At 28.3% G+C, this 11,040-nt stretch overlaps 1 protein-coding gene across 1 annotated transcript; it reads right to left on the bottom strand.

The window, feature by feature from the left end:
• Nucleotides 1-636: 636 nt before the first annotated feature.
• On the bottom strand, nucleotides 637-10,443 carry LOC140668709 (endoglucanase A). The gene is given in 10 exon segments (XM_072897959.1): nucleotides 637-801; nucleotides 803-918; nucleotides 1,087-1,337; nucleotides 1,571-1,706; nucleotides 1,709-1,921; nucleotides 2,117-2,395; nucleotides 2,622-2,652; nucleotides 2,655-2,870; nucleotides 4,783-4,830; nucleotides 10,348-10,443. Coding segments are annotated over 10 exon segments (1,551 nt in total).
• Nucleotides 10,444-11,040: the final 597 nt, after the last annotated feature.

Genomic DNA, 11,040 nt, shown 5'->3' with positions numbered 1-11,040 from the left:
AAAAAAACCTATAATCTAATTATATAACAAAAGCACGTCATAATTTAACAGATGGGAAAAAAAATTAACATATTTCCCATATTTTTAATTTATAAAAATATGAAATATAATACAAATGATAAAATGCGCGATGTATATTTCTTTTCGAAAATATTATATGTGTATTCCGCGTTTATTATACATATATATTTGTATTATATGCGTATTATACAATACATTTCATTCTTTCTAGAAGCTGCTTATCCTCTGTTTTTCTCTGTATTTTTGCTTACGTATGTCTGCCATGGATACGATCGATGATTCCACCATTCATTTAACAATAAGCATGTTTCTATTCCAACGTCTTGGAAAACATTGTGATGTTATGTATAATATCACAATGAGTCTACATTATAATTGAAATATATTATATTTTCTTATAACTGGAATATATATATATATATATATATATATATATTATTTTTACTGTAAAATAAGAAAATTAATATTACTAGTCGCGTCAAATTAAATATATATTTTTTACATCAACGAATATTCTACTCAAAAGAGTATTACGGACTGAAAAGTTTGTTTAATTTTTACACGAAAATGTTTTTATACATATGTCAATTATAGCTAGAACAAATTAATTTTCCTTCAATGATAAAATAGGCCCGTCAATTGCAACAGTCCGATGAGTACGCCAGTAAAACCAGCGTTATAATTTAGCCTGATAGCCGTGTCATTCAGCAATCGATAATTTATGAACTCGTCTTTTATATTAGATCCACAAACTAGAGCACCAAGCAGAGTCTGCGGTTTTCGGACTGTTTCTAAAGAGGTCTTCCCATCCGCATGGTGCTGGTTTATTAGCACAAACATCCGCAGCGTGACCCAGCTGTTTCAGTGAATCACCGTATTTAACCACATAACTTTTTCCTGATAATTGTACGGAAGTAAAAAAAAAATCCAGCACAAATTTAAAAAAAAAAATATTCGATTCAATATCTATTTTACAAGTTATCGTTATAACTTGTAAAATATATAAATATGAGTACAAAAAAGTTATTTTTTTTAAATACAAAAAAAATTTTACTCAAGTCTTACCTGTTTTATCTAGCATATAATTAATCTGTTCTTTCGCAAATAGGCAATATTTCTTTGAGTCGTCTAATATATTATAATCCGTCGCTTGCAAGCAGATGAAAGCCATATTAGCGGTGTGATTGTAAAAGTACCCAACTAACTGATATATCCAAGACTCTTGGGTGTGTAATCGTAGTATTGAGGATTTGCAAAAGGCCCTAGTGGCTTGTTGGTACTTTAATTCATTTGTTAATTGAGCCAGTAAGCAACACCTATGAAAAAATTAAAACATCTATATCAGAAGATCTAAAAGCTGAAGACGCTGAAAAAAAGAGACAAGATATTATCTCATTTAATAAATTATTATTTATAATCCTTTTTGTAATCGAAAAAAATTTTAATTTAAAAAGGCTTTGTCAAAAAGAATTAACATTTCTTTAAACAAATACATTATCAAGATAAATATGATAAAACTTATGTAAATAAATCATAAATTATCAAAGACAATCATTTTACCTGAATTCCGGCGATCTTGTTGTTGTAAAAGAATTTATTCGACTCTTCGTTGAGCTGGAAATTCTCATAGTAATTGATGACATTGTCGAGATACTTAAAGCCTTTAGTCGCCTTGTAGAGCCAACAGCGGCCCATGGCAGCTCGTCGCCGTAACCTGTGCTCTTCTCAAATAGTTTTGCGTTTATTATTGCTTTGTGATAAAGACCGTGAGAAGTAGTGGAGAAAGTGTAAAACTCTTTTGCATGCTTAAGACATTCGGCGCTGTAATCGGGAGCGATCTTCTTGAAGACGATGTTCGAAGCTGGGAGAGCAGCCGCCGTTTCGCCAGCGAGATCAGAACCTACAATCAAGCAAAATAAGTCAAATGCAATGTAAACGTGCGTATAATAAATAAAATCAAATAATTGCAAATGAAAGATATAATATACATTTATATCCAAAAATATATTGTTTACTTTTCTTTTTATTTCCTAAATGTATGTTAAAAAATATATGTTTTTCTTTATATATATAGGTCTATTGTTGTATATTATACCAGGATATTTCGGATCGATTTTGAAGGCTGGTCTGACTTCATCCGACAGCTCTTCTGGTCTCTCTCAAAACTGATCGAGATAAAACTCGCCCACTTGTTCATACAGTTCGTTCTTGCTTACGTGATGTTTGATAAAGTAATTGATAGTTCATTTGACAGTTTTACGAATTTCGTCCAATTAATTGGCGGTTTTATAAGCCTGTGGCCAACTGATTGCACTCCAAGCCAAAAGTGTCGTCGTGAAAGCCATTATGAAGCCGGACTTTACAAAGTCACCACCTGAACAAAGAGAACAAGGATGATTAGTTTTGCGAAATAAATTGCTCAGTTTTTCATTGCTAAGAAATTTAATAAATCATTAATCAGCATTGTTTGTGTCAAACAAGGACATATTTTCGTATCACTCTTACATAGACGTGTTTAACAAATAATTAAATAATTTTATTGAACAAATTTCTCGTTATTTTTTTCGATTCTCTAATTAAATGGCGTAACGGTTTATTACCAGTGTAATATCCTCCGGTTAAGTCCTCGCCAAGTTCAAACCACGATCATTTAATGTGAAATCGCCCCGCCATGAAATTCTATTGTCTATTGGCAACTTCCCAGAACGCTGCGCTTCGTAAAACAATAACGAAAGCTCCAGGGCTAATTAATAATTTTCCCAATAGTGGATTATTTTTGTATCGTTGTCTTCTTCCATAGAGGCGTTTATCCTACATGTTGGTGAGGTAATCAATATTACCAACAGAATCTATCAATAAATAACATATTAATAGACCTTTAATATCATCGTTGGATAACGAAAAAGTTTGTTAAGAGCGTAATGTAATAATGATTTTATAGTACGGTACACGTGCACCGAAGACAATGTAGAGCAATGTCGTGTAGAGTCTTAAATTTTGTATATAGTCTACAGTCTTATAACATAATTTGCGTATACAGTAATCCGTGCGACCAAGGCTTACGTAAAGTAAAGTCGATTTCTTATTTCACGAGTTGAGGAAAGCGATGAAGAAAATTCTCGAACGTGGCGCTAAGCATTTTCAATTCGAATAAACGATCAAACTTTGCATAACGTGATGAAACTGTGTCACGATAAAATAAATATGAAAATTGATATATCTTGATATCTACTGTCGTTTATATCTACTGTAGTTTTTCTTTCGGCTGATCTGACTGACGTAAATTCCTCGAGAAGTAAAATATCAAAAACCTTCCCAGAATGATGCGTGCATATATATACAAAAACATTTCTCCATCTCGAATCTTTGTTTCTCTTTTCTTATACCGACAATATAGCGAAATCGCTGCGATAAATCCGCAGGGCACGTACGAGCTACGTGATGGACTTAAACGCGATTTATTTGAGCTGGATCTTCGTTATGATCTACCTTCCTTAAGGATTAAATTCTCGCACAGTTATAACTGTATTCGCGTGATGTAAGCACAAAATGCGTTTTATATCTGTTTGAAATTTTTCTGTTTCAAAACGTTTAATCTTTGATGAAATTCATACAAAGGTGTATTTTTCGCAATAACGACAGTTAACTTTTTGTAAAACAAATATATATAATATGTATGTATCTTTGTGAATCGCATATTTTAATCTTTCGAGAATTTATACTTTAACTGAAATTATACTTTATTTGACGCAAGGAATTTGAGAATTGTTTAATTTATTATTTTGTCCAAACACCGATGAATATTATCTGCTTTTTTTTTTTTTAAATACAGTCCTTGAAATAAAAAATATCGTCTCAAATTATAAATTTACATTGAGCGTACAATTGTTATAATTTAAACAAATTCTCTCTCTTTCTCTTTCTCTCTAGAATGTTTATCATTTTGCTTAAAAATACCTTTGATAAAAAACCTACAAAATATCTAATTCAAAGATATGAAAAATTGACATACAATATATGAGAAGAAAGGAAAAAGTAAGTTTACAGATGTGTTTCATCTCTCTTTCCTTGTCGCTGAATATTCTCCATCTTTCCGAGAAATCCACGTCGACCGCATAACTTCTATATGACAAACGCCAATAGTTGTCAATAGTCGGCAAATGTAGATCTTATTGTGAATTTGTATATTTCTACTAGCGTGAAAATTTCTTTCGCGAAACATTTTGAAACATATGCTCGAAGTAAGAACACATACGTCTCGCTACGCCAATTGCAAAGTTCGAGAAGTGAATATTTAATGGCAATCATATTACAAATAAATAGTAATAAAGACACTGAGAAATAAAAATCGAAAGTTGATGTTTCGTTAAGATTTTCGTCCTAATGGAATGTCAGGGAAATTAACCGTTTTAAAAATAACGATTATAGTAAGAATTCGATAAAGCTCATATCAATATATATAGCCGTACTTTTAAATCAAATTTTCAATCTATTGTACAATTTCCATTATTTAAAATCTATAGATTAATAATTTGTTAATTTTAAACAACGGAAGTAATGTTCATTTTTTTCCTGTAATTGATTACACGTTTTATTTGAACACTCTTTCCTTCTCTCTCTCTCTCTCTCTCTCTCTCTCTCTCTTTTCTACGCAATTTTCCCGCATGTATAACGCATGTTTATACATTCGAGCGTGACATAATGTAATACGCAACAGATATAATTACGAATCACGACAGAGATTATTGACAAGAAACTTACCGCAACGTATGTAAGGAAGATGTCGAGCTTTATTTTGCCTTTGCGATACTATCCGTTCCGGAAGCGTGAACATGACGCGATGCAATACAATGGTCACGTGAATTCAGAAACTTTACGTGTGGTATTGTTTATCTTGATAAGAGGCACGAATTTACATTTAACTTGAAATTGTTGCACTATTCTAAATCTCTCGTTTGCTTGTATCTGTCTAAAGTAAAATATAAATGACGATTTTTAATATAAATATTCCGATATAATTTATTTCGTAAATATTATTCAGGAGTAAAGTCCATAGCGCAATAATGGATTAAAATAAAAAAAAATTAACCTGAGGAGCTAAAATCTATTTTATGTCTTTCGGTAAATCTGTATATTAATTGATCTGTATATTAATGTATGTTAATTTGATAAATAAGCACATTTTTTCGATAGCTTCTATTTTTAGTAATAAAACGAAAAAATTGACGTAATACGCATCATATTTAGTATTTAAAATATATCCAAATTTAAACTCACTGCAATTACACCGAGCTCTATTTCTATTAGACAAACTCGAACACACTTAAATTATTGACCCTCAAAAAAACTGAAAAATCTCGAATTCGTAGATGGCAATAGAAAGCCTTCCTGTGCTTTTCATTATATCATATTTTGCAGAAAAAATTTTGATCTTTTCTACCGAAATATAAAGACGGTATATATATGTATATATCGGTATTTATACTTATACTATTTGTACTTAGGACAAAGCAGTTTATATCTGTTCTTTTTTTATTCTATTCCACTTTGTTTGGCTATTTTATTATACTTTTTATTTTTTTATTTTTCTTGATATGTTTTTGCCTCGCATATTATTCTTTTATAGTTAAATGCGAATCATGTGTTCAATCCTATTTTATCACAATTTTATTAAATATTTTTATATATTTAAATTAGTATTTAAAAAAATAACACGCATAATTAATATATACATATAAATACATACACACACACACACACACACACACACACGTTTCTTTAAATAAATATTTAATAAAAGAAACTACCCGATTTCCGAAAAATTTGTTTTATATATAAGATTGTATTTTTTTATTTAATATAATTTATAAATTGCTCATCTCTTTCATCATCTTTCTCTTATGGCTGCCATCACTCGACGCCTCCTCTTCTCTTATTTATTCTTTGTTGCATCTTCATTATACAGAGTTTTCACGAAAACACTATTGAGTACGATGGCGCGCGCACTGTCATTAGAATGTGACTATTACGTGGTACTTTACATAATACTTTCAACGTTAATCGCGTATTTTATTTTACACAAATGTCAAGTTAATGAAATGCAGTTGATAAGTATTATGGGATTATTCTGGTCTAGAATATTAATTTATTTGCATTTTTAAATGTTTAAAATCTCAAAAATAAGTTTCTTAGGAAATTTTGTCGAAATATATAAAAATAAAGAAGCTAAGCGCATTCATAAACGCATTACAGATAAAAATTAGCTTAAAAATATATAATTGTATTGTTGTCCTGAATATTTTTTCACATAATAGTTTTTTAGTTGTGCAATGATACCTATATTATTCAAGATTATTGTAAGTTTGGAAAATCTATTTCGAAAAGACAAATTCTATGAATGTTTAAAACCGTTTTGACTATTGAGCGAAGCAGACGTTAAAAATAAAAAGATTCAAGATTAAGCATTGAACGACAGATTTAAAAAGAGAAAATTTTATGAAAATTATTTGCAAACACTTCTGCTAAGAAAATAAGTGCATAATCACAGAAGAATGAAATATTGTTAAAACATGGATACTGTATTTTCTTTTTTGTACAAAGACTGTAAAATCTATTTATTAGAATCTATTACGAAATGATTTGCTTGAAAAATATCAGAATGTACATACATACGCCAAAAACAAGTAAAAAAACGTTTTCAATTTTTTAATGTGAATTTTTATATCTATTATTTCTACAAAAATGATAGAAATTGCCATATTTTAACCTACTTATTTTTAACAAAAGTTTTTACCCACTTTTGATAACATTAATGAGTGTGATAATTGAATCAGAGATGAAAATTGTATACGATGAGAAATGTGTATATCAATCTGAAGGGCAAACGACTGAAGAAAATAATTAAGAATAATAAAGTTTTATTGCCAGCGCAAAATTAAAACAATTAAGAATACAATTATATAATTTATGTATACGAGTATGGGTTATAAACAAGTTAAATATTTCAAGAGATAATATAATACAACGACATGCACGGCCTTTCTTCCTGCTCCAGTGTCGTCGCGCAAATTGAGAAATTCCATGGTATCAATGAATAAAAGCCAACTTATATATAGCGCGCTTATGTTGACAGGTATATGTAGTAGTATTTGTCATTTGCGCGACGACACTGGAGCAGGAGGAAGGCCGTGCGTGTCGTATATCTCTCGAAATATAATTGCGACAAGAATTAAGAAATATAAAATGCGTCATTCTATGATTATAGCAATTAGCGATTATTAATTCATGTGCTTAATTAGGTTTTGCAATTATCGTGTAGTTTTAATTAGTATTAGCTCGCAATTTGTGGAGTGGATCGTGATAGAGCTTTGTATAACTATCGACGAGATGTTGTTAAAAACGGTCAGCCTTATGAAAGTTAGAATAAAATTTAAAAAAATCACTATGCGATACTTAAATAAATTATAATATTATTACAGTAATATACAGTAAATTATTTGAAAATAATTGCTGCACTATTTTAAGTAAGTATGTGCACTGTCGATAAAAAAGCAGTAATATACAACATGATACAATAAAATGTTTTGTTATTCTCGAGACAGTTATATAAAAGATCTATGCATTTCTGATAATAAAACAATAGCAGGATGAGTTAAAATTAAAATATTAAATTATTCGTGTAATTATCTCCAATGTATCAAAACGATCGATAATGTGACTTTGATAATTACAAAAATTTGTGTTTCCATGGCTGGTCGTCTTTAACAGTACTTCGTCAATATAACAGATGATTTTTGCGTTCTGATAATACAATTAAATGAATATTCTGATAATATAAAATAAAATGCACGTAATGTGTAAAATTAAATGTCCGTAGTGTTTATGCAAAATTCCACGCGATCTTAATTAATTGTGTTTTTGCGAGTGAATCTTGTGTCAGCGTCATGAAGATGCAGGATAAACGAGATGTCAAAAAATGACGAAAGTTAAGAGAATTAAGCGAGAGCGGAGCAAATATAAGGTAAAAAATTTATAATAATTTATTTTAACTTCAGATTTAAAATAAATTTTCTTACGTTAAATTTTATAATCAATATTATATATGTTGCGTAAAGAACACATATGTATTGTACATACATATAACTTTTTGTGTCTAGCGTGAATAAACGCTTATTAATGTGCGCGATTATTGCAATTTTTTTTACTATAGTATTTTGTTTCGTGAATTTATGCATTTGTATATGTGCAAAAATTCTTAGAACTCATCTGAATTATCATAAGTTCGACATATATAGTATTCGAATGTAGAAAGAGTAAAATCAATAAACTTATATTGTACATATATGTATATGTGTATATCTACGTTTATTATTATTATTATTCAAGTACTAATATCGATCCAATCACTTGAATAGCGAGAATATATTAACAAAGAATTTACCGTAAATTTCATTTACTTGATGGTAATTATTATAATAATAGCAATTTGTATTAAACGTATTAAGATTCTCTTTGAAAATTTAGAGTATTAAATGCATGTCATCGCGAATATTAACGTCAACGTAATTATCGCTCTCGAAAGCTGCATATATTATAATATTACTATACGCGTTATTGTTGAGTTATTTGCGTCATAATATGGAGATAAAAAATTCAGAGTTAATACAAAGTTAATACAGCATGAATAGACGTATTGACTTAATTAATAATTTTTAAACCGTAGACGTGTTAATTTTATGACTAGAAATATCGCATTGCGATATTACATTTTATTGATACAATATTATGATCGAGAATATCCTTTCGCTACTCATTTATATATTAAAAATTTTCAACACGTTATGACTCAAAATTTCTTCAACAAAAAATAATTGATCTTATATAAAATTCAATTGAAGAATTTTCTAAAACATTTGAATGTATTACACAATTGGTTTTCTTTACGTGAGAGTATTATTTTAATTAAATTTGTGCGATACAATTGGCAAGGGAGAAAGCAAGAAATTAATTGGATTTATGCAGGCACTTGAGTAATTATTGAGAAATCATGCGTTGTTAAAGCAACACAAAATATAAATAATTATTCGTTAACTTTCCTTTTTTTTATAATACATTAACTCGCGCTGTAATTATTCAACAAATTTCATGCAGTTAGAAAAGTAGTACTCTTTTTGACAGATCCATTCAATAACTTTGATCACGTACATTATATGTATATATAATATAGCAAGAAAAAAATCGAATAATCGATATTCTGAAAATTATAGGATAAAAAATCGAGTCTTTTAAAATTTGACTGACAAGATAAAAGTTTTATCAGACACAAAATGTCATTTCAGGAAAAGAGACTGAAAATAATAACGGAAAAATTGTCAATTAATTTTTTATAAGTTTGTACAATATACTTTTATCTTAATATTTAATCAGTTTATTTTACAATAAACTTTGTAATATTTATTGTTTGTCGAAAATTTTATTCTATCAGCCGTAATGCGTTTTTAATAATAACAATTTTTATTTTTTTTTTTTTACGAATAAAATCTGTCAAATAATATTAGTAAAAGTAGACAGCTTTATTGAGTAGTTTAAAAATTTATAATTGATTACCAAACATAATTTAATAATATACACTTTATCGTGTGTTTTCTTTCCATACACAGTTATTTTCATAAATTAATATTTCTCTATATTCGTCACAGTAATCAAGAAATCAACTGTCTAACAATGTTTAAATTATTATATTATTGAATAAATTACACATTATATTATTGAATAAATTATCGATAGACTGACCGAATGATTAATTTACTAAACGATTGATGGGTTAACTCACTACCTGAATGATTATATTTAATAACAATTGTGAGCGACTGAAAAGATGAAAAAGTCAGAATGCGTTTGTACTAAAAATATTTGTCTTGTATACAGAATGTCACGCGACGAATATTATATCACGAGATACTATTTCAAAGAAATTTATTTTTACTTGTACTTATCAAATCATTATCAATAAACCACATGAAGTCATACTTACAAGATCAGAACAACACGTGTTCTTTTAGTGAAGATTTTTATATAATTTTATATAATTAAATTATTGAGAATAATGTATATTTTTAAGCTGCAAAGAGAAAATGTTTTTGGAAAGCAAATAGACAACCAAATAATTTACACTAACTAGAACATTATAAAACGCGTGCCATATATTTAATTCAAAAAAAATATATATAGATACATAGATTTTATATTATAAACTACATATATATATGCAACTTATTTTTATATAATAGAATAATTATAAGTTAATTATAATTACAATTTAATTACTTTTTTGTATATTATCTTCTTTGTCTTCGTTTTCTCTTCTTTTTCTTCTTCATTTCCTTTCTTTTGTACTTCTCTCAAATTTTCGATTCCTTGCATTTTGCTACGTTTCAAAACACTATCTTTTACAATCTTTTCACAATTTTCTTTACCTTTCTTTCCTTTTTACTTTTGTTTTAATAAAATTTTCTTCTTAATAATTTCTTCCATCTCTTGTTCTTCCTTTTTTCTTTTCTCTTCTTTTTTTTTGCTTTCTTATTATTTATTTTCTGTTTTTTTTCCCTTTTTTTCTTAACAAAATTTTCTCTCCTTTACTATCTTTTTGCTAACTTTTTTATTTTTCAATATCCTTTCTTTCTCATTACATATTTATTACTTTCTATTTATCTATCTGTATTTTTTATAGGTACATATCTTAACAATAATTCTTAATCACATTCCATTTCCTTTTTCTTTTTGAAATTTCTCTAAGCTTCTATTGCTTCTATTTTTTATGTCAAGTCGTCTTTTTTCTTTTTTTCTATTATCATTTTCTTTTGTTTAACACTCTCTCAAAGTGATTACTGCAATTTTTCCTCACTTCTCTATATTTCTGAATTCTTTAATTTTTCTAAATTAATTCCTTCTTTATTAATCTTTTTACTAACATTGTTAGACAGCTGTCAAAGTGCGATCGTGGTGAGACAGTTTTACCTT

This window comes from Anoplolepis gracilipes, chromosome 1 (assembly GCF_047496725.1).
Source record: "Anoplolepis gracilipes chromosome 1, ASM4749672v1, whole genome shotgun sequence".
Taxonomy (NCBI): domain Eukaryota; kingdom Metazoa; phylum Arthropoda; class Insecta; order Hymenoptera; family Formicidae; genus Anoplolepis; species Anoplolepis gracilipes.
This window is presented reverse-complemented; position numbering and strand designations above follow the sequence as displayed.